The sequence below is a fragment of the Oncorhynchus gorbuscha genome, linkage group LG08 (genome assembly GCF_021184085.1).
Source record: "Oncorhynchus gorbuscha isolate QuinsamMale2020 ecotype Even-year linkage group LG08, OgorEven_v1.0, whole genome shotgun sequence".
Taxonomy (NCBI): Eukaryota; Metazoa; Chordata; class Actinopteri; order Salmoniformes; family Salmonidae; genus Oncorhynchus; species Oncorhynchus gorbuscha.
The window spans coordinates 19,541,996-19,569,833 of record NC_060180.1 but is presented as its reverse complement, the minus strand read 5'-3'; the positions used below and the strand labels follow the sequence as shown (position 1 = coordinate 19,569,833).

General features: G+C 42.0%; 1 protein-coding gene across 2 annotated transcripts in view; it reads left to right on the top strand.

Annotated features, from left to right (window-relative positions):
• The window catches only part of ttc27 (tetratricopeptide repeat domain 27), a 131,473-nt gene that overhangs the window by 58,230 nt on the left and 45,405 nt on the right, over positions 1 to 27,838 (top strand). For both annotated transcript variants that reach the window (XM_046358712.1, XM_046358711.1), the window contains one exon: positions 4,226 to 4,292. In XM_046358712.1, the coding sequence (XP_046214668.1) occupies positions 4,226 to 4,292 (67 nt within the window). The remainder of the gene's footprint in view (positions 1 to 4,225; positions 4,293 to 27,838) is intronic.

Below are 27,838 nucleotides of genomic sequence, written 5' to 3'. Positions count from 1 at the left end.
GTACATGCCCCCCCCTTCAGCTTTGTGTCCTCTTTTGGTACTCTGGTGCTTTGCCCCTCCTATCTGCTCCAGGGGTGAACCTCAGGGCTGTGTGCTTTATTAACCACACCTCTGCCTTGGGTTGGACACAGGGGGCGTATCCGGTGTTACTCATTACTCCTCTTCACCACTTGGCCGTCATCAATGTTACAATTGTTTCTCCTCACAAATTCCATCTCTCTGTAAATTCCCTGTATTTCTCAAGAGACGGTCGTATCAAAGAGCACTGCTTCCTTCTGCACCGCGTCCTTTTGTCCCTTCATGTCCCTCCCTCCAATGGGCCCTAGAGGAGACTCCTTCATGTCCCTCCCTCCAATGGGCCCTAGAGGAGACTCCTTCATGTCCCTCCCTCCAATGGGCCCTAGAGGAGACTCTTTCATTTCTCTCCCTCCAATGGGCCCTAGAGGAGACTCCTTCATTTCCCTCCCTCCAATGGGCCCTAGAGGAGACTCCTTCATTTCCCTCCCTCCAATGGGCCCTAGAGGAGACACTTTCATTTCCCTCCCTCCAATGGGCCCTAGAGGAGACTTCTGGCACACAGGAGCTCAATGACCCTATAGTGCAGAGTCTACATGTTGGAATACAACCAACCCAGCTACACGTCATCCTCTGGGGCCACATTTTGATGTCTCTCTTTAATTGGGCATGTGTGAGAAGGCTGGTTAAGTCTTCATCTCGCCTGGCGCCTGTTAAGTGACTCAATTGTAGGGGTGGAATAATTAGCAAACATAATTCCGCTGGGCTGCGATAAAAATGGATCCACTGATCGTTGAAAATGGATTAACCGCTGGTCTCAGGAGGGGGATTGGTGTGGATCATGTGAGGGGGTAGCACACCAGCTTCCCGCTTATCTGTAATGGAATACTACACCCGAAAACTCCTGTCGCCATGGTTAATAAATACATAAACTCCCTGGAATTCTGTGCCATGCAATTTTGGGTTAAGAGAAACCATCCTTTGTGATTTGAATAGCAGACATGTCATCTTTTTTGAGTTTTCCCCTTTAGTCTGCTGAATGTCCAAGGATGCTTCTGACAACTCCCTTCTCTCTGTGGTCCAGTGACCATGCAGAACTGCTGAGAGGTTTTTCAAAGCACTTTTTAAAACTCCACCTACAGTACCTGCATAACGCTCAATGTGTATCCCTTCAACCCTCCAAATGACCCTGACCAAATCCCTTTGTTGTCAAGAGGGATTTGTGTGCATGTTTAGGGTGTAGCCGTGGAAAGGAGAGGCGAATTAGCCACGAAACAATGGTGTGAAATTAGTCTTGGCTGGAGGGGGTCTAAATGTGGATGTCAAAGTCAATTCTGCACGGTAGCATTTAGGCTTGTTTGCAGCTGTGCGCGCACACACACTGACACATCCTCTTTAACGGCATCTGGTCAAACATCCCACAGGGGAAAATAGCAGAGTGTAAAGGTGATAGTTTTTGTTGAGGAACCACTCTTGCCAGATTGAATGTCTGGCCTGTTATCTTTGACTGGGTTCACAGACCATCTTTTCATGGGGTGGAAAAAGCGAGAGAAAGATGAAATCATTGTAAAACACCAACTCCAATATATAAGCTTAATATAGTGCACTGATGCCGTGTTTGTATCAAATACATTCCTCCCGATACCTTTTTGAGTTTTGTTGCCATTCCTCTGACTTGATAGGTTGCACAGGATAAAAGGTCACATCTATGCACCAAGTCAAATGGTACAGATTCAATACTAGTCACGTGTGCATTCGTCACCACACACACACACACACACACACACACACACACACACACACACACACACACACACACACACACACACACACACACACACACACACACACACACACACACACACACACACACACACACACACACACACACACACACCAGTGTATACACAAGCTCGCACTCACATACTTGATACTGCACTTGTGTAGAGTATTGGGAGTCTACCACTTCCAGCCATGTGCTCCTCCTCTCCCCTACCATTCCCAGGCGTAGTGTATCAGCCAGTTCACGCTGTTCCACTGAGATTTGGGAATGTGACCCGGTCTGGATTATCCCTTCTCTTCCCTGGACTTGGGTTACTGCCATTCCTGGGGGCCTGGCAACTCCCAGTCACACCTGCCGGCAAAAAACAACAAAGGAACTAGATGTCAATGGCGCTGGCTGGTGTTGGTTTCTCTACATACTGTATGACATTACACAGAATGACTGCACCAGCCTGGCCAAAACCCACTGTTGCCATTTTCCATCCACCTCCCACCCATAATGGACCTGTGGACTACAGGCCTGGTGACAGAAAACAATTACGGATGGCAATTCTGTCATCAAATCCGTGTTTGTAGATCCCCCGTTAGTCAGGAAACCAGGGCCAGATCTTTCCTGTTTGCAATTATTCAGTGACCTTTCTAAAAGGTTTTATGAATCATGTCCGTTACAGATCTGTCCTTCATAACTGGGGAGTAAATATACCTTTTTTAATAAACAAACTGTTCTCATAGAACTTGGTGCAGCACCATTACATTGTCAGAAATTGTAAGTGTAATCAAAAAAGTTCAGTCATCCAAAGGACTAAATAGGTGAAATTGCTTGATTTCTTTGGTTAAATCGAATGTGGAAGAGGAAACCATAACAGCTGTTCAAAAGGAATGAAATATGTAAATATTTTTAGCTGGTTTGGCGTGGTTCGTGATTTATCATATAAAAAATTCCTTTAAGTGACCGGATTCATTTAGTACTATTGAAGGGTTCCAAGAGAACCCTGCGAACTCTGTGGCTTTTCCACAGGTCACTCCACACACACACACACACAGATGGACAGCTCTCACCTGGCAGACTATGCTCAACTATGTTTAAGTGGGAAAATAATAAACACAATTTGTAAAGGAGTGCTGCTTATTATTGAATCTAATTTTCCTGAAATCAAAATCCTCTCTGGTCTGGAAAACAGACTCCCCTAACACCCCCAACTTGACTGCTTCCCACCTGCCAAAACCTGCTCTGGTTTTGTAGCTGGCCACAGAAGTTTCCATTCAGGCTTTGGTTTTCTACCTTTTACGGGTGTATCTCAGTAGTCTAAAATGGCTGCTTGACAAGTGAAAACTAATTATTCGTAGCCATTCTCCACATTGCTTTCATTTTAGTGTTTTCAGATCAGTAAAATGAAGGAGAGTAAACCACTCTCTGGCCCTCTGCCTTGTCTAGGTCACAGTGTGTTGTGCCCATGGGAGTATTGTCCACCTGCCTGATGCTGATTGGCTAGGCAGGCACATGGCTGAGGGATTGCAAAACCACTCTGAACTGTTAATCAAAAAGAACAAACGCAATTAATTCTGAAACCAATCGCCCATCAGACGGTGCAGTGATCTACATGTAACTGCCAAAATAAAGGAAACCCCAATATAGTGCCGTATTTGGACGTTGGATCACCATGGGCCGCCAAAACAGCCTCAATGAGCCTTGGCATAAATTCTTGTCTGGAACTCTATTGGAGGGATGTAACACCATTCTTCCACTAGTAATTCCCTCATTTGGTGTTTTGTTGATGGTGGTGGAAAACGCTGTATCAGGCACCGCTCCAGAATCTCTCATCAGTGTTCATTTGGGTTAAGAACTGGTGACACACACACACACACACACACACACACACACACACACACACACACACACACACACACACACACACACACACACACACACACACACACACACACACACACACACACACACACACACACACACACACACACACCCTTAACTTTGAGATCTCTTCTTCCAGCCATGGTAGCCAAAATAATTGGCAATTGGGCATTTTTATACATGACCCTAAGCATAATGGGGTGTTAATTGCTTAATTAACTCAGGAACCACACCTGTGTGGAAGCACCTGCTTTCAATATACTTTGTATTCCTTTATTTTGGCAGTTACCTGTAGATGAATGTTCTCAGACTCTGGGACAATGAAAGCCCATTCTATCATAGCACAGGCAATTCTGTCTAATGGCCAATGCACTGATGGGTCGTCAACGAAATGAACAGTAGCACTTGACTGTTAATAAATCAATACATAGGAAAATGAATCACGTTGGAACATCAATGTACGGGAGAACACTGTACTCAATACGGGGAAGGCAGAGACGGGCTTGTATCTGATTTATAACTTCATGTTCATCCGTGTGTCATGTCTCTGTCTTGCAGCACTGATTTCCAGAAAAACAACCCAATCCATAAGCTGACTGAAGAAGAGCTCTTGGCCTTCACCTCAGTAAGTCCTGTCTCACCATGTTTATTTAGTTGTAGCATTTCCTCTGAAATGTTGTGAATGTCCTCAACTAAGAAACCTTGCTCCCTGTCTTCTAAATGGGACATTTTAGCTTTGAGCGGTCCACCACTTAAACCACAGCAAATATTTCATTTTAAGTCCCTTACGTATTTGGTTCCGAGTGAAGGGGGGGCGCGAGAGTCAAAGAATTATCGGAATCTAAAATATGTTGGAGGCTAGTTTGAGGAGGAGCATGCAGGCTTGTCTTATTGTCGCCTTCCCTTTCTCCTTCCCTCCCTCCCTAATACAGGACTCATGTCCCCTCATCTCACTATTTCCTCTTAATTCATCCCTCCCCACAGCGGGCACTAGCCCCTTCCCCACCCCTCAGTGCTCTGCACATTCCCTGGCAATCTCTATATACGGTTTGTGTTATGGCAGACCGATGCCAAACAACCGTGATAGTTCCCTCAACATTTACACCTTCAATGCATTGTACCAGCTCCTTGTACACTACCTATGCTCTTACGTGTACTCTAGCTTTCTCTTTTGCTCCCCCAGCCTTGTCCTCTCCCCCAACCCAGTGTCTGAGAGGTACGTAGCTGCAGGTGTGTACTGCTTTGGCTCTCTGCTCTCATCTGTGTTTTACCGCAGGGAGTTGTAAAGGAGAGGGACACAAGGGCCGTGCCTTGGCTGCTTTTGTTGTCATGGCTAGTTAATGTTTCCCCCTTTTTTGTCCACTGGCAAGGCAAATCACAGAAGTGTGTGTGTGTGTGTGTGTGTTTGTGTGTGTGTGTGTGTGTTTTTCTGTTTTGAATCAAAGGATGTGGCAGGCATCAAGGCCTCAAGTTGCTGCTTCAATCATATCGTTTCCACATGGAACTCATCAAACCTGCTTTCTCCCTCTTTCTCTGTCCATCTGTTCTTATTGCACTTTTACAGCAAAATAAAGATGTATATTTTCCTTAGAGTAATGATGCCATCAAAAAAAGAAGAAATCGTAGCATTAAACAAGTTGCGTCAATGACCTTGAGGCAAGTAGGGTTTGATTTGCTTGTCGACCTGCACTGTGTCCTGAAGTAACCTTTGTGATTAGTCTTGCTATGCCTTCACTCTTTCGGCATACTCATAGTGCACCATACCAAAAAAGCAGCTCGGCACCAAAATATATTTACGGTAAATGGCAGGTCAACATTCAAGTTCCTTCATTGCGATGTCCTAACACCCACCTTGCTGCAATGTTGTCCACTACATTCCACTGAATTGCTTTTTTGGACCCATTGCAATGCAAAAGAAATGTCTGCAGTGTAGTGTTCTTGTATTCACTGTAAGTACTACAGTATTCCATTGCATTATTTTGTTTAGCAGACTAAGGGCTTTTGTGAAGTACTACCTTCTGCCTATATTTGATGCCATTCATAATTCACTTCGGCTCATAATGAATTACCTTCTGAAATGTGTATGGATGTGACTTATGGCTATGTTTCTAAATCTCTATCTCCCTTTTACCTCCGTCAGTTTACATGTACTATATATTACATGCAGTAAGTCTACATGCAGGAACTTCATCCTTTATCCCTTTTAACGCTCTGACTGTGCAGTGGAAGTGAGACTATCATTTTACCTCTATATTATGGGATCATTTGCTCTATTGTTTGCGCTTGTATTTGGTTTAATTTCCCCAGCCTTCCTTCATTTATTTCTAAATGATTCCCTTTCCCTTCACCACAGCAACAGAAAAGTGTTTGCACTCATTAGGAGTCCTCCATTGCCTATTATCTGGAAAAGAAGCACTGCTAACTGGGACCTGATTGAACCATAATATCTCTATATCCTTGGGATGGGAAGAAGGGGCCCCAGTCTCTGGAGTTTGGCACTGAGCCGCTGCACTGAGGAGAATGTCTTAAACAAACAGGGGTTGATGCCATCTCTCAGCTTTATGTCTTGGAAGTGAATGGTATTATTACTGGAGCGGCTGCCAGAAGATACCTTATCCAGACTAAGAGGATGCAGCATCCCACCCACCGTCTGAACCCGTAACCTCCCTCTACCACCACTCCACTCTGCAGCCCCAGGCTCAGGTGGATGCATGGTTGTCCCATTGTGATGGGAAGCGATACTAATCCTGAAATTATCCCAAGCACTGCAGAGAACAGGGATGGGTGCGGTTTCTCACAGCTGTGGTTTTCCATTGCTGTAACTCTGGATGTTTTGCAGTTTTGGCATATGTTTCAAAGTCAAGTCAAACTCCTTTTTTCAACACCCATAAGCTTGTTCTGAGATGTTCCTCCACTTCAGAGACGTCATGTTCTGTAATCAGATAGCCTAGTTGGCCGGCCGAGCTAGTAGCCTTTGGAAGAGCTCTGTGAGGGTAGGGTCTATTCGGGGCAAAGACTGCTCTGGGAGGAAGAAACGTGACGGACAGGAAATTAAGAGCAAAATAAATAAAATAAAACAATTCTATTGAGGCTGACCCAGACGCTGGCATCGACTTGGGCCAAAATCTATTTTTTGCCGTTAAAGCTCAGTCTCTGGGGGAAAAAATCACTTTCTGAGATCTGTGAATTTAAACATTTGCTTCCTGTGAATGTGTGATGGCACAGCTCAGCATCTGTATACTGGGCGACTCTTCTAGCCAGGCAGGGTAGAAAGGCAAGTCAAGTTCAGGGATTGTGTGTCCCAAAGCTCTGGTGCTACCATCACTAGCATTTTTACATTGGCCTGGCAAATATTAGAGCCTTCTCACTTTTCTGTACATTTTCTTCCCATGTATAAACCAGGTTAAAAGTAGTCGATCTCCGACTTCCTCTCTATACCAGTGGATTTAAACCTGTGGTCCGCGGGGGTACTATATGTGATTCACACATTTTTAAAAACGTTTCTTTCCTCCCTCCAGACACAAGTTGAGTATACACTGTGTATAAATTATTAAGAACACCTTCTTAATATTGTATACACTGTGTATAAAATATTATGAACACCTTCTTAATATTGAGTTGCGCAGTTAGTCGAGCAGTTAACAAAAAAACAAAAAGTTATGGCAAGTCTTGATTCATGCCTGTTTGAGTGGCCTGGTCCATTGCGGAGGCCACGGGGATGGCACTCCAGCAGTAAATCTACCGTTAATTCCAATAATTCAGAATCCCTGAGGGTTTTGTTTTGAAGTTTTCTTGGAATAGGAACACTATAATATTAATCAAATGAATTAAGCTACATTTCTTACAATCAAACCCTTATACTATGTTACAATTTTTATTTTATTTTAAATTCTCTCATACAACCAATATTAAAAACAGTCAAATGCTTCTCAAAGATGCCCTTTGGTGGTCAAACTTGCACTAACTAGCATTACTGGCAACAATGGCTGACACCTAAATAACGTGCCAAAGAATTTTGCGGCAGCCCGCAAGCTGTGTTGCAGTACGACAAAACTTTTACAGAAAGAACCACTGAATTATTATTCTCAATGGATGGAAAAACAGACGTTTGCTTGCAGTTTGAGTTTGTGCTGTTACGACAATCAGAAATACTATCAGATCCCCAAATGGGCACATTTTATAAGCCTACGTTTGCGCGCAGACCAGGTAGCCTAGTTCTACTTCTATGTGTAATCACGTGCGCGTCCTTACTCAACATTGACTGGAGCGCTACAAACAAAAGACCATTCATAAATTGACAACTTGTAAATGGAATGAAATACACAAACTTGTTTCTCACAAGTGTAGCCTAGATTGTCAGAGTGGACATGTTGTTTGCAGAATGCACAATGAGAACTGTAAAAGACTGTAATAATAATATATTGGACGCCTTAACAGAAATTACGGTAAACAGACTAACATTGTAGATTCTGAATTATTGAAATGAACGGTAGATGTACTGCTGGAGTGCCATCCCCGTGGCCTCCGCAATGGACCAGGCCACTCAAACAGGCATGAATCAAGACTTGCCATAACTTTTTTTGTTTTTTGTTAACTGCTCGACTAAATTCTCGGTCGACTAACAGCCTATCGAACAAACAAATGACCAGACTAAATTGGGTCAGCACTATTACATTCACTGATAAAATGGAGTCTTAATTTGACCGCTAAGATATTTTGTTAAATTCAGCACCTCCAAGAATGGTGGTCATAACTTCTGCTGGTTATTTGATAGTTCCCGGAATGGAAATGGGTTGGGAACCGCTCACTGCTCTTGACCTTTTCAAGGGCATTTGACATTTCTATCCAAATGTTCAACTTGGCCATCACAAAGTCTATGCTTGATCACAAATTACCAGCAAGAGCAAAGTGTTATGTCAAGTCCTGGGGATGAAGTTTCAAAGCATTGGCTGAAAACTCCTATATACCATTAATGAATCCAGGAACGTAGGTTTGGTGGTGATCCACAAGTGCCCAACATAGACCATCCACTAAACGGCCATTCTGGACAAAAATCAATGGCTTTTTGTCACTCGACAGATGACAGAGATGACTGCCACTTTACTGTCTCATGTTTAAATTCATGGAATGTACTATTTTATGAGGAGGAGGGAGTCCAAAAATAACCTACCCATTGGTGCATGGCGGGAGGTGAGATTCATAATTCACCAGGGACACTGCTTTTTTCTCTTCTGTCAGATTACCTTTTGGGGGAGCGCTGGAGGAAACCGTAAACGATAGCGCAGCTGATCTAGCACTTCTGCTGAAATTAAACCCCAGAGACATTTTCACAGTGCTGGTCGTTAAGTGCTCAAAAGACCGTTTTTAAAATGGTCCATTTGTAGGGGTCAGAGTTAAAATGTCTGCCAGTAAATGGAACCGCTCATAGTTCCTCATGTTATATGATGAGGAAGTATTCGTAAACGATGTGTATAGCTGGTTGAGTCGGGGTGCGTTATGCCTGAAGAGGCTGTAGTTTTCCATTGCAGGTGTCGACAAAGCTCTGTCGGGTTTGCAGAATTTCTGTCTATCATAAATTCTGCTCTGCGTACTCATCCATATGATTACAATGCCTAACATACATTCGAATTTAAAGGTAATATTGATATTGAATCCCAGCAATTTTAAACCCAACAAGCTACAAGTGAGCAATAAACTGCATCATCCTATTAAGAAAATAAGAGTAGCATTGTCCGTTGCCTTGAGTTATTGGCAGTGGTGGAGTAAGTACCCAATTGTCATACTTGAGTAAAAGTAAAGGTACCATAATAGAAAATGACAGAAGTGAGTCACCCAGTAAAATATTACTTGATTAAAACTCCAAAAGTATTTGGTTTTAAATATACTTGAGTATCAAAAGTAAAATGATTAAGCAAACCAGACGGACAGCCAGGGACACACTCCAAAATAATTTACAAACAAAGCATTTGTGTTTAGTGAGTCCGCCAGATCCGAGGCAGTAAATATGACCAAGCATGTTTTCTTGATAAGTGTGTGAATTGGACTATTTTCCTGTCCTTTTCCTGTCCCTGAGTACTTTTGGCTGTCAGGGGAAAAAGTATTGAATGAAAAGTACATTTTCTTTTGGAATGTAGTGAAGTAAAAGTAGTCAAATATAAATAGTAAAGTACCGGTACCTCCAAGATAAATAGTTATTTCAAGTATTTTTACTTAAGTACTTTACACCACTGGTTATTGGTAATTGAGAAATGTTTTGCAAAATGAATTTCAGTGTGTAAAATTGTCATTATGAGGTCTGAACTTATGCCCTTGGAGGTTCCTAGACCATCATTTGATACCTCCCATTGCAATATTACCCAAAAGGTAATGATTCAACAGGCCTCAGCCTGAGCACCACTCCCACCCCTATGGTGTCTGCTCAGCTCCAAATTTGATGAGACACTCCACATCCCCTCCTATCTGAGAATAGAAAACTGTGAGGGTGTCCTTGCCTGCTGCACTGTGCTGGTGATGTGTTCGATGTTCTAGTCCATAGCCCGGCTGGGTTCAACTGATCCCAACGTTGGCTCAGTGCGCCTGGACAGCCTTAATGTTTTTCCTCTCGTGTCAGCACTTCTTGTCTCTATCTGGCGACAAGGGCTTGAACTTCCACCCATGAGTGTGTTGTCAAGCTGAGCTGTTTCTCAGTGATTCACTTCTTATAATTGTTGAGGTTTGCGACGGGCTCTGTGGACCCATGTTTTATTTTCCAAAACGGTTTGAACAATGATGGCTGGCCACGTCATGAGGTCTTGAATTGGGTTTTTTCCCTGTTCCGGATCTCCTTACGCCCCCCATCCCACTAGGGCTGATCTCGCTAACAAAGGCAGGCCAAGTGCAGTGTTGCCAACGGGCTCAGTTTTGTGATGCTTACATGAAATGTCAAACACATGGATGTAAAAATAGACTGTTTTATAGAATACAATGAACATATGGGCCAATTTGAGTATACTCTAAGGTCTACATAAACATAGTGTGTGTATATAGGCCATATTACAACCTCCATAGGTGTTGATCAGTGACTGGTGGTTCTGGAGACCAGTCAACATAGGACTCTGAAATCAATTTCAGCCCAGCCTCAGAGGTCCTGTTGGAACAAAGAGATCTCCTTTTCAAATGATATGGTTGGAGCAACATGGGTTTGTAGCTAAATCCATCATGCACTGATCATCCCTGATCTAGCTTCCGAGAAATAGACATGTTCTCATAAATAAACTGTTGTCAGTCTTAACATTGTCCTTTCGGTGGAAGCCATTTTTTTCTGCTGAAGGAAATATTTGATCTGTCTCTCACGCCACCATCCCACCCTTGGCCAGATGAGAGTCGATTGGGGAGGGTAGAGCAAGGTATGAGAGTGAGAGGTGGAAGCACTAATTGATAGGTGAGAAAGGGAGTCAGGCGGTCGCATCCGTCCTCTCAGGCTGAAGACATCTGAATTTGTCACATAGCCCTACAGTGACTTCTTTTGAAACGTAGAAAGCGTGAAGGCCCTGTGTCTATGGAGAAGTAATTACTTGTGCTAAAAGCCTAAAGCTGCATTTGTAAACCGCCTCAATAGGCCACAGCCATTGATTTTTGTTTTTGGTAAATGAAATGTCGAGGCCATGGTGATAATTAACTTTTAATTGCTATTGGATTGTAAACATTTTTTCAGAAGTTGAATGACCGCCAAAGGCAGCATCTCAGCATGCCATGGCATTTCAAATGGTCAACTGTTTTTGGAACCGTCTTCAAGTTGTAAATGGAGGGAACGCACTCAGTAAGTGCTAAATGATTGCTCACACCTTTGTCACGCATAATGCCTATGGTACTTGAAAGAGCATGCTTGTTCTTGGTTGAGTGGGTAGGGGTGCATGTGGTAGGGGTTTATTATAATATGGAAGTGTTGAGGGACCAGAGATGATTTGAGGGAAAACACCTTAATTACTATTTATTTTCCTCCCATTGGAGCATCCCTTCCTGACTGTGTGAATGACTTGATGGGCCACCCCACTGTCCAGACGATGGGAGAGGATCTTTGTTATACACTTGAGCATTTCCAAACCCAATGATTGTTCCATTATGAGGGAACAATACAAGCTTGTTAGAAACTACACATGCTGTTGGGAAATTATGCTCTAGAAAGAAACCAAAGCTTTTCCTCCAGACATCAGAGGCAAATGAACAGCAAAACCAAAACAGTTGGTGCACCTCAAATGCCCTGCACTTTTTTTCTGTAGACGGTTATGATAACCTCTTTAAATGCTTTTGACTTTTGTTTACATGGAGTTAACTCTTGACAACTGCCATACTTTGATTTTATATACGCTCCTTTTGAATGTTTGGGTGGGAGAATGTGGCGGTCTAAAATAAATGTCCCTTTTATTCTGTGCAGCTGTCGATTTTATTTATTTATATTTTTTGGTGGGGAGGCATTGTTACATGATTCATTGGTAAAATGGTATTTTATTTGTGTTAAGTTCTCTCACCGTCAGCCTGGTGTTGATGTCCATCCAGCCTTTAGTTCATCTGAAACATTGGGCTGGCACCAGTCAGCTCATTGTTGCTGGAATCCTCAGAACGTCTGCTGGCTGTGTGAGCAGGCATCTTCCCAGCCTACATGTGGATCCAGGAATCTGCAGGCTGGTTAGATGGTTGTCACATGTCTGGCCCTCACCATCGGCACACTACTTATGTTAGCTTCCTGATGGTTGTCTGTTAACACCAAGCTATGGTTCCTATGTCTGTGTTTGTGACCGGTAAACTAATCTTTAACAGTAACCAGAGTGCCAAGACTACCATACTTACATTTTACCCAGATTGTCGTTATCAAATTCTTAATTGCTTGTCCACAATAATAAACATGACATCTGAGCAAATTATAAATGCAACAATTTCAAAGATTTGACTGTATTACAGTTCATATTAGGAAATCATTCAATTGAAATAAATTCATTAGGTCCTAATCTATGGATTTCACATGACTGGGAATACAGATATGCATCTGTAAAAAAGGTAGGGGCGTGGATCAGAACCAGTCAGTATCTGGTTTCACCACCATTTGCCTCATGCAGCGCGACATCTCCTTCACATAGTTGATCAGGCTATTAATTATGGCCTGTGGAATGTTGTCCCACTCCTCTTCAATGGCTGTGCGAAGTTGCTGGATATTGGCGGGAACTGAAATACGCTGTTGTACACTTAGATCCAGAGAATCCCAAACATGCTCAATGGGTGACATTTCTGAGTATGCAGGCCACGGAAGAACTGGAACATTTTCAGCTTCCGGGAATTGTGTACAGATCCTTGCGACATGGGACCGAAACGTGCTGAAACATGAGGGATCGGTGGGTGAATGGCACGACAATGGGCCTCAGGATCTGTTCATTCAAATTGCCATTTAATAAAATGCAATTGTGTTCGTTGTCCGTAGCTTATGCTTGCCCATACCATAACCCCACTGCAACCATGGTGGACTGTGTTCATAACGTTGACATCAGCAAACCACTCACCCACACGACGCTATACTATCTGCCTGGTACAGTTGAAACCGGGATTCATCCGTAAAGAGCACACTTCTCCAGCGTGCCAGTGGCCATCGAAGGTGAACATTTGCCCACTGAAGTCTGTTCCGATGCTAAACTGCAGTCAGGTCAAGACCCTACTTAAAAGACGACGAGCATGCAGATGTGCTTCCTTGAGACTGTTTCTGACAGTTTGTGCAGAAATTTGTCATTTGTGCATGTGGTCTGCGGTTGTAAGGACAGTTGAACATACTGCCAAATTCTCTAAAATGATTTGAGGTGGCTTATGGTAGAGAAGTGAACATTTAAATGATCTGGCTCTGGTGGACATTACTGTAGTCAGCATGCCAATTGCCCTCGACACTTGAAATATCTGTGGCGTTGTGACACAACTGCGCATTTTAGTGGTCTTTTATTGTCCCTCAGCACAACACCTTGTGTGTAATGATTGATCATGGTGTTAAATCAGCATCTTAATATGCCACACCTGTCAGGTGGATGGATTATTTTGGTAAAGGAGAAATGCTCACTAACAGGGATGTAAACAAATTTGTTCCCAAATTGAGAGAAATAAGCTTTTGTGTGTATGGAAAATTTCTGGGATGTTTCAGCTCATGAAACATGGGACCAACTCTTTACATGTTGCATTTCTATTTTTCTTCTGTATACATTGTGATATTGCAGACAACTCAGTTAATACACCTCTGTATATTGAAGTAAAGTTTACCTGAGGCTGAATGTGACTAGTCTGGACACGCCAGCCAGACGCTCACCTCTGTCATGGACCACTGATGTCTTTGCTCTGGCTCACGTTCCAGGAATGAGCTGAAGAATGGTCTGCAATTTCAAGGGCCGGCTTAGGCTTCACTCTGGGGAAAAATCTCGGAAATCTATTTGGAAAGCCCAAGTTGGTCATAGAGAAACCAAGAACGGCCACAGAGGTTAATTTATTGCCTTGGAGTTGGTGGCTGTTCCACCGTAAATCTCCCCCGTCCGCTCCAGGCTGATGTCTTAACCAGAGCTGGCTTTTCATGTATATTCTGAAATGTATTTTATAGTTTTAAGTGGTTTTCAAAGTTTATTAGCAGATTAAGTTGTTGGTCTATGAAGCAAGTATATTTGCACATTACGTTTCTCAAACTTTGTACTATTTTCATCAAGAATTTGCATTGGGCCACTCAGTCTCGATATGCACTAAATATAGTTAAGATGTAACTCAGTCATCAACTGTTTTTCCTCTGACACTTTTGTCAAATCTGAACTCTTTGATATGGCCACAAGATGCATCCTGGAGGTTACATTTCCTCTTCTCGCATGTCACCTTGATTCTGATCACCATGCCCAGCACCTCACATTATTCCTCCTCCCTCACAGAACAAAGCATGTCGCCCTCGGTTTGAGCCAGAGCGTCGTGAGGGTTGTGAGAGGCAATTGGAGTGCGACGGCTGCCTTGTCTCTCCTCTCCGAATGAGAAACTCCAATTGTGTGGCGGTAGGCTGCTGCCCAACCCCAAACTTCCAGACTGAGACAGATACGTCCTCCAGTCAGCACGGCACTGAGGCCACCTCTCTGATTTGTTCTCCATTAAACCTGCCCTACAAGTGCACCACTCAACACACACTTTTCTGTAAAGTCATTGAACATAAATCAAAAATGAAAAGCTTTTATTGCTGCTGTCACTTCTGGTTTTCTGGCACCTTCATGGGACCACCAAATGTTTAGACAAATCAGAGACCTGCAGTTTCAGCCGGTCATTGTTGCTAGCCAGTGTCTTGTGATTGTGGAGATTCCTAGATTGCAGGCCCTTAAGCGGATTTTTGAGTCAAATGTTTGTTAGGTCGAGCTTCACAAAATAGGATCAAAGGGATTTAAGCTTTTTTTGTAGTTGGGTTCAAGACGGTCCGGATTAGATTGTCATGCCAGGGTATAATCATAGAGATGAACTGTTATTACACATCTCTTTATATTTTTCCTCATAGAACCACCTCTTTCCAGAACCTTTTTACAGTTTGCAGAATAGTAAGATTTACCTGCCCCCTCTAATGATCTGCTGTTATTTACTTATTTAGGGTAGGGCTGAATATTTTCTTGGTATTTTACAAATGTTCCACCCCCGAGATATAAATCCCTTTTCTCCCAGGTAACCCGAACGTGTCATTCTAAAAATGTCTTGATTTGATCGGCATGAAAATTCAAGTCTGATGCTACCTGAGCCCGATGAGCCGTACATTACGCATATTTTATGAGCCCAAGCCTAGAGAAGCCGAAAAAATAGTGCCGTCATCCAATACGTAGCTTATATATTTTACCTTTTTATTTAGGCTATCGCACATTGCGCACGACAGGAAACATACAAGCCCTTAGATTTAGATTTTTTGTCTTGGGTATCAAGCTCCAGTAGACTACTCTTTTTGAGTGTGGATTGTGTTACAGTATTGTATTATGCACCTTCAAACCATGAAGCTGTGAGAGAACATGCAATGCTGTTGCAGTACATGTGGGCCTACAAAGTTACAATTGTAGGCTAGCGAATTCAATTTTAATTTCAGAAATGTAGCCCATTTAAACATTTTACAATTAGTCGTCGGACTCATAGGCCTATATAGGCTACCTTTCATAATGTTTCCCCTAAAGTTGCACGGCATGTTTTTGGCTTCATTTCTTTCTCTCTTTCAACAGTTAAATTATTTTATTTTCATCATTGTAATGACATGCTTGAATAATATAGGACTAAAATAAGATACAAGCAGCTTTTCCCCCCACTGCTCTTCAAGAAGATTGAATGGTTGTCTGAGTAAATAACTGCTATAGCCTACCGCGTTCTATTGGCTGCTGTATTTAACTTTCAGCAAACAAGAGCTTGCATCTCTTTTCGAATAGTCTTAGTATAAGAAATGCACAAACATAAAAATAAATAAATACATCCAGCTTTTCTAGTGTAGCTGTAACTAGGATTCCAAGTGCAAGTGTTTTTTATTTTATTTTTTGTTTTTATTATTATGGAAAGGCCAGCAGAGCGCAGGTCTGTGTTGAGCAAGAGGCTAAAAGTTAGAAGCTTATGCATAACCCATCAGTCCTTACATTCAATGAAGCAAAGCCCTGTATTTAGGTATTACCTGAAAGAGGTAGGCTAGGACTATATATATAATATTTATATATTTTGGATGCAGTTTGAATGGAATTTATGGAGTGGGAGTGACAGTGTGCTCAAGTATGCACTGATTTAAAGCAATGATATTTGAGGGATAGCTGTTTTTTAAAACTCTGCAGCTGCAAATATATACAGTCCCAGTCAAAAGTGTGGACACCTACTCCATTGAAGGGTGTTTATTTTTTTACTATTTTCTCTAATAGTGAAGACATCAAAACTATGAAATAACACACATGGAATCATGTAGAAATCAAAACGTGTTAACCAAATCAAAATATTTTAGGTTCCTCAAAGTAGCCACCCTTTGCCTTGATGACAGCTTTGCAAAGTCTTGGCATTCTCTCAACCAGCTTCATGAGGTAATCACCTGGAATGAATTTCAATTAAATGTTCATTTGTGGAATTTCTTTCCTTAATGCATTTGAGCCAATTGTGTTGTGACAAGGTAGGGGTGGTATACAGAAGATAGCCCTATTTGTTAAAAGACCAAGTCCTTATTATGTCAAGAACAGCTCAAATAAGCAAAGGAAAATGACAGTCCATCATTACCTTAATACGTGAAGTTCAATCAATCTTGAACATTTCAAGAACTTTGAATGTTTCTTCAAGTGCGATCACAAAAACCATCAAGCGCTATGATGAAACTGGATCTCATGAGGACCACCACAGGAAAGGAAGATGCAAAGTTACCTCTGCTATAGAGGATAAATTCATTAGTTAACTGCACCTCAGATTGCAGCCCAAATAAATGCTTCACAGAATTCAAGTAACAGACACATCTCAACATCAACTGTTCAGAGGAGACTGTGTGAATCAGGCCTTCATGGTCGAATTGCTACAAAGAAACCACAACTAAAGGACACCAATAAGAATATACTTGCTTGGGCCAAGTAACACCAGCAATGGACATTAGACTGGTGGAAATCTGTCCTTTTGGTCTGATGAGTCCAAATTTGTGATATTTGGTTCCAACCACGGTCTTTGTGAGATTCAGAACAGGTGAAAGGATGATCTCTGCAGGTGTGGTTCCCACTGTGAAGCATGGAGGTGTGATGGTGTGGGGGTGCTCTGCTGGTGACACTGTTGGTTATTTATTTAGAATTCAAGGCACACTTAACCAGCATGGCTACCACAGCGATACGCCATCCCATCTGGTTTGTGCTTAGTGAGATTATCATTTGTTTTTCAACAGGACAATGACCCAAAACACACCTCCAGGCTGTGTAAGGGCTATTTCACCATGAAGGAGAGTGATGGAGTGCTGCATCAGATGACCTGGCTTCAACCAAATTGAGATTGTTTGGGATGAGTTGGACCGCACGGTGAAGGAAAAGCATCTAACTAGTGCTCTTATGTGGGAACTCCTTCAAGACTGTTGGAAAAGCATTCTTCATGAAGATGGTTGAGAGTATTATATAGTAAATCAATGTATTTAACACTTTTGGTTACTACATGATTCCATGTGTGTTATTTCATAGTGTTGATGTCTTCTATTATTCTACAATGCTGAAAATAATAAAAATAAACAACTTGAATGAGCAGGTGTCATCTTTTGATTGGTACTGTATATATATATATTCCTTACAGTTAAAGTAAGGTGACCCCTGTAAGCCAGATGGTGATGTTTTAAATTAGATGCACAGTCACTCCTTATATTAGCCTACTGTTGCATAGTCTATGCTGCAGCAAAAGTATGTGTACCTGTCACAAGGAAAAAAGTTACCATGAAAAGATGGTACATGCATTGTGGACTGCTCTCCATAGATGCGCTGTCTGTCCCCACCCCAAGCGTTGATTGATCATGCAGAGAGAAGGCTGTGGAGAAACCAGATTTAAACATCTCATAATTCAACAGTTCCATTTCACATCATGCTGTTCATAGAAGTGTATTGTAATTTACCGGTTTCTCGCTGTTATTTTTCCCGCGATAAGGGAGTGGGCGGTAAAATCTCGCTGTTCATCCCTACTTCTTTAAAAAATTAAAAAATTAAAATACAGAGCAACAGCAGTCCAATGTTCTCATGAAGTCACTGATGTATTGTCGGATTTGATTCATTCGGGGTAGCTCTGACATATGCCCGCTGCTGCTGTTCTACTGTATATCTGACCATTAAGAGCGTGCTCATCATTTCACATGGCTCACTTGTGGTGAGCATGCTGGCCCTAAATTATCCAAAAGTGCCATGCAATGTAAAGTGCTTTGAGGTCCAGTGAAAGACATCTATACATTGCCATCCAGTATTATTTTCATTCGAGATTAGAAAGCATCTTGGTTTCAGTATGTTTGAGACTGCTGAACAGTGTCAGGGATAGGATTGAGAAATTTCCCATGCTCATGTCTGGCTGTTCCCTAGACTTCTGAGTGTCAAAGGACTTGGCATTAATGCTAGACTATTATTTCATAAGTCTTCAGGGCCAACACAAGTAGATGATTTTAGGGGAACATTCTGAATTCTCAGTCAATAGCCAAGAACTGATGTTTGTCTATACTCACAGCGGGTCAAGTTCACCAAGTTGGACGGGCTTTGAAGGTAAACTTGAATGTGCTGTCGTTGTAGAATTGGGGTTATCTACATCTCCAAAAATATAGATATCTGGATGACTATTTTGTGTAAAATCTTACTTAGTCCTTAACAACAAATGAGTTGTGAGTAAGCTAACTCTGAATGCTAGTCCGTTTCCACAGTGTACACGTCAATATAATTGCATAATCATTTTGTTTGAGCGTGTCACCTGTTTGATCTATTCTAAATATTTTCTAAACATTGAATACAAATTACAGAAGACATGAAGTAAATCCAGATAAAGTTATGCTGCTAGTCTAAAGCCAGTCTTTGCCAGTCGAAAGCAGTACTTAAATGTTTGAGATCTGTCTTGCAGCGTGTGGAGGGGCGTTGACGCCAGGTGCACCGGTCACCATGGTCTGCTCATTAAGGGACACTCATTACCAATTTGGGGCAAAGAGTTTCTGCTCTAGTCCAGATCTTTTAAGTATTCTGTATGTACATGTCTGCATCGTACAGGTTGAGTGAATGTATCTAAACTCTCTTATGTAGAATAGTTTACTTTGCTAAGTGTTTCCTTTCACCTGGTCTCTGCCAGTGACTGGAGGGTATAAATGCTTTGGTGTAGAGCATCATGGGTGTTCAAAACTGCCGACTGTCTCTGCAGGAGTTCGTAAGAGTTCTGAGCCCTCGGGGCTTGTCAGGCTGATCTTCAGTCTTTATATTTCAGATGTCTATAGTCTATCATTTTCATTACTTTACTTTGAGCCTTGTCCAGCATCTTGTTGGATGAGTTTTGCATTTTTTAAATACCTGCACCTACTCCAAGAGCCTTAAAACATAAACCATGCACTGGATCTTCTGTTTCCTGCATCGTTCACCGACGCCAGACAGCTCGATCCATCCTTGGCAAGTAGGAGGGCCTACCATCCACCCTTACAAGTTGTTTTTATAGTGTCATTGCTCTCTGTTTGCTATCTGAGGCCATTGACATGACCCTATTAAAATGGACCAAGATCTTTTCAACCATTTCTCAAAACGACTGCCTTCTTCCCCTAGACTGCATTACTGTCACACACCTATAAACCAGGGTCTGTTTGCGTCACCTACCTTACTGCTGCTGGGGGGCAAATCAGTACCATGCATCCAGCTGCTGCGTTAGCGTGCCTTTTGAAAAGGCTTTAATTAAGGTAATAACACAACGCAGGCTGCTGAGCAAGTCCCCTCAGTTTAGTGCTTTGGGTTCCTCTGCAGACTCTCCAATGGGCCTGGGTCTCTGGCCAGCTGCTCCACCATGATTTTCAGCTTTTGGAGTTCGCAGACAGGTGATGGATGTAGTGTGAGGCGGTTGTCCAAGCAAGCTCAGCCAATAATACGGATGGATCTTCATTTGAAACTGCACTGCCTTACCCTATAAATCTGTTTGCCATTACTCTTTAACTCAGGACCAATACACACACACCTACATCTTTTGGTCAATTGATTTGATGTACTATTCTGCATTTGTTGTTTGTGAAGATATTCTAGAATGTTAATATAGATTGGAGAAGAAAAAAAATCAGGCTATTCCTGGACAATACTGACATGCGATTCATAGCCCATGTTGAGAAGATGCTCTAAAGCCCATTGCTTGTTTGTGATGGGTTTAACTAAACATTCTGCATCATCATTTGCTGTTAATTATCCAATGATTTATGGTTACTACCTTCTAGCGGAAGGACTGCATAACAATGACTATTCTCTATTGTGCTAATGTCCCATTTGAATGCCATTGTGACTTGTTTACCATTTACAAACACATTTTGGATCGTGATTACTGTTGTTCACCTTGCACACAACGTAGTTCATGGTGCTTTATTCCTGCATATTTGTTTGTTGCTGCAACTTTATGATATAAATCAAATGCAGGCCTTATTGCCCAACAAACATACGATTCAGAATAGTCTATTCTCTACAAATGACCCAGGTAAAACATTTTTATAGGCATAGCCTTATTAGCATTTCAGGCAGTTAATCATTTTTATAAACAGTACTTTGCAGTTTCACAGGTGTTTCAGATACTGTCATCAAGATGTCATCTTGGTTGAAAAAAGGAGTTTGATCACGTGTGGCAGTGTGATAAGATCATTGACGCTTTGTTACACTAGTGAAGCAGTGTTGGTGAGGCATATTGGCTGACCTCGCTCTCCCCCCTCCATATTACTTTACTGATGAGCTTAGATGATATAGATAAGATCGAGCAAATATGGGAAGGTGGAAAAGGGCTTCTTAGCGGCCACATTCCACCAGGCTAGCACCATGATCCCAATCACACAGCCTTGTCAATGCAGGTCACCTCCATACTGGAGACCTCATGACCTTAGGTGGGTAGGGGCAGTGCAGTAAAAATGTGATTTGCTTGTTTTTTTGTTTCCACACTACGGTCGAAATAACACTGAAATTGTGAAAATTCTGATAATGCTCTTTTAGTTTAAGACCTCTGCTATCTGCCAATCAGGGCTGTGTATGCAAATATATTTACATTTGTATCAACATGCCTACACGATCAGACTGAGCATTTTAATAACAAAAGCAGGCTCTGGGTAATAAATGATCAAAAACATATATTTATTTACATGAATTACAGGGATGTTTTAGACAGTGACGACATCAAAAATACTGCATGGGGACTATAAAGCCTTATCTGAGATGAGACAACTTTTCAATGGCGATTAAGCTTACTTTGTATATCTGATCTTGGCTTGAACAAAAGGAAAGGCGAAAAAACCATTCTCTCCTGTCCATTGGCTTAGTTAGCTTGGTCCTTTCTCATTTTCTCAGCCTTAGTCAACCAACATAGTCAATATTAGGGCTTCCTGGGTCACTGAAATGATATATTATTGAGTTGATTATTGTTGGCAATGTATTCAACTTACATACTTGGACTTTGTAATATTGCAGCTTGTACTGTACCAATGAATACATGTCTGTGATCTTTATCTCTACGGCAGCTTTGACACTGTTAAAAGCTTTAAAAAGGGCCAGTCTTATCCATTTCCTGTCTGGTTTTAAGGGTGTTGTGTATAACATTTTATGATGTTTTTGTCATGATCCCATTCCATATTAGTGATTCTGCAATGGTAGTGCTTCCTTTTGAGTTTGCCAGATATTTATTTTTGGCAACTGTTCTTTAGAGCCACACACACCCTTGGGTCAGTGTCAACAAACTAAGCCTGGGCGAAATGGCCTAAAACTCATATCTCAAGTTTTTTCTAACATATCGGCAATTCACGATATTTATCTAGTTTTTTTTTTATGAACGTTTTCTCTAAGATTTGTTGTACAATTTAAAGGTAAAATCCACTGCATTTAAAACAGTTACCAATAGTCTAATGAATTCAGAGTTTGTCAAATGTTACCTAGGCTGAATATATGCCTTCTACAACCATAATGAAAATAGTTGTACCTGCTCCTTTTTTATATTTTTTTGCATTCACTGAAATGGCTTTCAGGTCTGTCTATAAAAATGCTATTTTTTTGTTACACATGTAACCAGAGCCACGCATAATGCACATTCACTAATAATGCAGCAGGCATTATATTAATTTAACACCGGTCTTATAAACAATCTCTCAATCAAATCAAATCCAAATCTATCTCAAGGCCATCAGACTGTTAAACAGCCACCACTAACATTGAGTGGCTGCTGCCAACACACTGTCATTGACACTGACCCAACTCCAGCCACTTTAATAATGGGAATTGATGGGAAATGATGTAAATATATCACTAGCCATTTTAAACAATGCTACCTTATATAATGGTACTTACCCTACATTATTCATCTCATATGTATACGTATATACTGTACTCTATATCATCGACTGCATCCTTATGTAATACATGTATCACTAGCCACTTTAACTATGCCACTTTGTTTACTTTGTCTACATACTCACCTCATATGTATATACTGTACTCGATACAATCTGCTGTATGCTGCCCTGTACCATCACTCATTCATATATCCTTATGTACATATTCTTTATCCCCTTACACTGTGTATAAGACAGTAGTTTTGGAATTGTTAGTAAGATTACTTGTTGGTTATCACTGCATTGTCGGAACTAGAAGCACAAGCATTTCGCTACACTCATAAGGTGAATGCACCAATTTGTAAGTCGCTCTGGATAAGAGCGTCTGCTAAATGACTTAAATGTAAATGTACACTCGCATTAACATCTGCTAACCATGTGTATGTGACAAATTAAATTTGACCAATCAATCCATTTAGGCATTATATTAATTTAACACAGGTCTTATAAACAATCTCTCAAGCAGAAGCCTACATGCTAGTGAGTAGCCAGCTAATATTTATATTTCAAGTTTATCTAGGGAAATTTTCACAAGCTCTGAATTTGGCTAACAAGGCAAAAAAGTAAAATGATTATGAACACAACCTGTTCTCAGTTTCCAACTGTTTGAACAGCATGCTAGCCTGTCCACTTCGTTCAGATGTTTAAATCAAGCTTCATACCTTATTTCTCAGAATGAGAACGAGTTGCCAGTTCCTTATATAATAGTTTTATGCTTGTTGCATATTTATAAAAAGACTAAACCGCTCGTATAACAATCTTTATTTGACCAAAATGCTGCTAGCGATATGTGGTACTGTAATGCGTGATAAACGGAGCATTCATTTTCCAGAATTAATGTTTATGGGTACATCCATTTTAGTAGTGTCTGCTCTGCTCGAAATTTGAGTTGAAACATGAACAAGTTAACTTCTCTATTACACTAAAATGTCTCCATCGGTTTCGGTGTCTGATTCTGTTGGACCAAACTTCAAATGCAAATAACGAGTTGAAACCATTTGTCAGAGAGGAAGAAGTGATCTCTCATCTGCTGTGAGTGGTAGGGGGAGGGGCTCGGAACAAAGAGGCAAAGTGAGAGGTTTCACTTTAACCAAAATCTGTCCAAAATAAGCTCAATGTGTTTCTATGCGCTTATTTTAAACCTTGTCACCACCCTTCCCGCCTCTGGGATAACCACTCCCATGGTTACATGCCGACTAGACTGGGCGTCCGCCATTTCGCGGTCTAGTCAGCATTTGGCGAACCACACCAGACGTGATCAGGACACACAGGTTGAAATATCAAAATTAACTCTGAATCAATTATATTAATTTGGGAACAGGTTGAAACATTCATGGCAATTTAGCTAGCTAATTTGTCCTGGGATATAACATTACATTTACATTTAAGTCATTTAGCAGACGCTCTTATCCAGAGCGACTTACAAATTGGTGCATTCACCTTATGACATCCAGTGGGACAGTCACTTAACAATAGTGCATCTAAAACTTAAGGGGGGGGGGGGGTGAGAGGGATTACTTATCCTATCCTAGGTATTCCTTAAAGAGGTGGGGTTTCAGGTGTCTCCGGAAGGTGGTGATTGACTCCGCTGTCCTGGCGTCGTGAGGGGAGTTTGTTCCACCATTGGGGGGCCAGGGCAGCGAACAGTTTTGACTGGGCTGAGCGGGAGCTGTACTTCCTCAGTGGTAGGGAGGCGAGCAGGCCAGAGGTGGATGAACGCAGTGCCCTTGTTTGGGTGTAGGGCCTGATCAGAGCCTGGAGGTACTGAGGTGCCGTTCCCCTCACAGCTCCGTAGGCAAGCACCATGGTCTTGTAGCGGATGCGAGCTTCAACTGGAAGCCAGTGGAGAGAATGGAGGAGCGGGGTGACGTGAGAGAACTTGGGAAGGTTGAACACCAGACTGGCTGCGGCGTTCTGGATGAGTTGAAGGGGTTTAATGGCACAGGCAGGGAGCCCAGCCAACAGCGAGTTGCAGTAATCCAGACGGGAGATGACAAGTGCCTGGATTAGGACCTGCGCCGCTTCCTGTGTGAGGCAGGGTCGTACTCTGCGGATGTTGTAGAGCATGAACCTACAGGAACGGGCCACCGCCTTGATGTTGGGTTGTTATTTTACCTGAAATGCACAAGGTCCTCTACTCTGACAATTAATCCACACATGGGTAAACCGAGTTTGTTTCCAGTAATTTCTCCTCCTTCAGTCCTCTTTGGAATTCATATGGTGGTTGGCAACCAACTTTAAGGTGCATTACCACCAACAACTGGACTGGAGTGTGGACCTCAGTTCATCTTTCAATCACCCACGTGGGTATATGCTCCTAAAAACCAATGAGTAGATGGGAGAGGCGGGACTTGCAGCGCATCAAAAAAAAATTAACGCAGACTTTCGTTGACGCACGCGAGCAGTTTGGATTAAATGAAGCATTTGGAATATCACGCAAAAACATAAATTAGAATTAATCAAATTAATTAGATATATCGCCCAGCCCTACAGCAAACCCATGGGAGTTATCATGCAGGGGCCAGGGCTGGAAATAGGATTGATGAGTTTGTCAAACGACCCAGACAGTGGTTTTCTTATTTGGACAGATGTGGCAGCCTGACTTGTTACATCACGTAACTCAGTAAAGGCAGTCTACAGTGAAATCATAGCTGGGATAGGGATAAGGTTAGCTGTGTTCTACTAAATGCCAATCTCCAATCTGTCCTTTGCCGCCCACTGAGGGCTACTGGGAAGGGTTTCGGAAAGTGGTTGAACTGGAAGTGTTGCCATAGTGACATGGATACGATGTGAGAGGAGGGTGACTACATCTTACATTGTTGTTTCTCTGGCCCCGTAGGAGGAAGTCACTTTGTGATAATCGTCTCGCAACTTGGCATGGAAGTTGGGCGGGTGGAGAGAAAGAGGAGAGGCTTCCCATGGGGGGTTCGGCTCTAACTATCGTCATTTAGGCATTCACTATACCCCTGTCTATACACCACGATACTGATGCCGCTATTATTGTATTTCTTACCTTCTGTTTTCCACACATCATACTGCTGTACTGTTCAACCCATGGGCTCTGGTGAAATGTCTAGTGGAAGATGGGATGTCTTGCCTTGTTTTTCTATCCCAGGCTGATTTTGATCAGGTCTCAAGTTCTGACATGGCGCAGAGGCCAGACACTGTATAGCCAGGGGAAAACACATGTTGACTCTGCTCAGAGGAAGTGAGCTTGTGAGAGACGAAAATATCCATTTGCTTTGCAGCTAAATATGTCACACATTGTTCCTGTGTGGAATTTTACTGATCTGCTTCTTCCCTAATGGGTTATTATTATACTGAACAAAAATATAAACGCAACATGCAACAATTTCAAAGATTTTTTACTGAGTTACAGTTCATTTAAGGAAATCAGTAAATATTTTATTTAACTCATTAGGCCCTAATCTACGGATTTCACATGACTGGGAATACAGATATGCATCCGGTTGTCACCGATACCTTAAAAAAAAGACAGGGGCGTGTATCAGAAAACCAGTCAGTATCTGGTGTGACCACCATTTGCCTCATGCAGTGCGACATCTCCTTCGCATAGTTGATCAGGCTATTAATTATGGCCTGTGAAATGTTGTCCCACTCTTCAATGGCTGTGCGACGTTGCTGGATATATGCGGGAACTGAAATACGCTGTTGTACACGTCAATCCAGAGCATTCCAAACATGCTCAATGGATGACATGTCTGGTGAGTATGCAAGCCATGGAAGAACTGGGACATTTTAATCTTCCAGGAATTGTGTACAGATCCTTGTGACATGGGGCCGTGCATTATTATGCTGAAACATAAGGTCATGGCGGTGGGTGAATTGCACGACAATAGGCATCAGGATCTCGTCACAGAATCTGTGTCCATTCAAATTGCCATTAATAAAATGCCTTTGTGTTCATTGTCCATAGCTTATGCCTGCCCATACCATAACCCTACCATGGGGCATTCTGTTAAAAATGTTGACATCAGCAAACCGCTCACCCACACGATGCCATACACGTGCTCTGTGAGGCCGGCTGGACGTACCGCCAAATTTTCTAAAACGATGTAGGTGGCTTACGGTAGAGAAATGAACATTGAATTCTCCTGCAAGTGGTCTGGTGGACATTTGTGCAATCAGCATGCCAATTGCACGCTCCTTTAAAACTTGAGACATCTGTGGCATTGTGTTGTGACAAAACTGTGCATTTTAGAGTGGCCTTTTATTGTCCCCAGTGCAAGGTGCACCTGTGTAATGATCATGCCGTTTAATCAGCTTCTTGGTATGCCACACCTGTCAGATGGATGGATTATTTAGGAGAAATGCTCAACAGGGATTTAAACAAATTTGTGCACCAAATTTTTTGCAAAATAAGCTTTTTGAGCATATGAATCATTTCTGGGATCTTTTGTTTCACTGTTACATGTTGCGTTTATATTTTTGTTGTAGAGTTGAGCACTGAATTTTGAATGTTCTCAAATAGTTACCCTTTAAATTGCCAAGCAACGACATAGGAATGTATTGGAAAAGCAACATACCCTTACCAGCTTTCCCTTTTATCTTTTCAGCTCTAACTTGTGCTCCTCTTGGCATCCTTCCTAAACTCTATCTTGAGTCTCACAAAGGTCCCTGCTATGAGAGGGAGGACAGGACTCTAACAATATAGACTTGTCAAAACTCCCCAGGAAGCAGATTCCCCCCCCCCTTTTTTTATTGGATCTGTCAATTTGTTCCCCATATGAGGATTTGTTACCAGCGATTAGTATTCGCTATTTCACATACACGACCTCCCTATAACCTCTTAGTCCGCCCCATCCCGGATCCGGGATCGTGACTACAACCTCAAGCTCATTACCATAACGCAAAATTAGCGATTTCTGAAAATTGCAAATTAAATGAAATAAATATGCCTATCCTCAAGCTTATCCTTTTCTTAACAATCCTGTCGTCTCAGATTTTCAAAATATGCTTTAGAACCAGAGAAAATCAATAATTTGTGTAAGTGGTGATAGCTAGCTTAGCATTTAGCGTTAGCATTTAGCACGCAACATTCACAAAAACCAGCAAAGGGATCAAATAAAATAATTTACCTTTGAAGAACTTCAGATGTT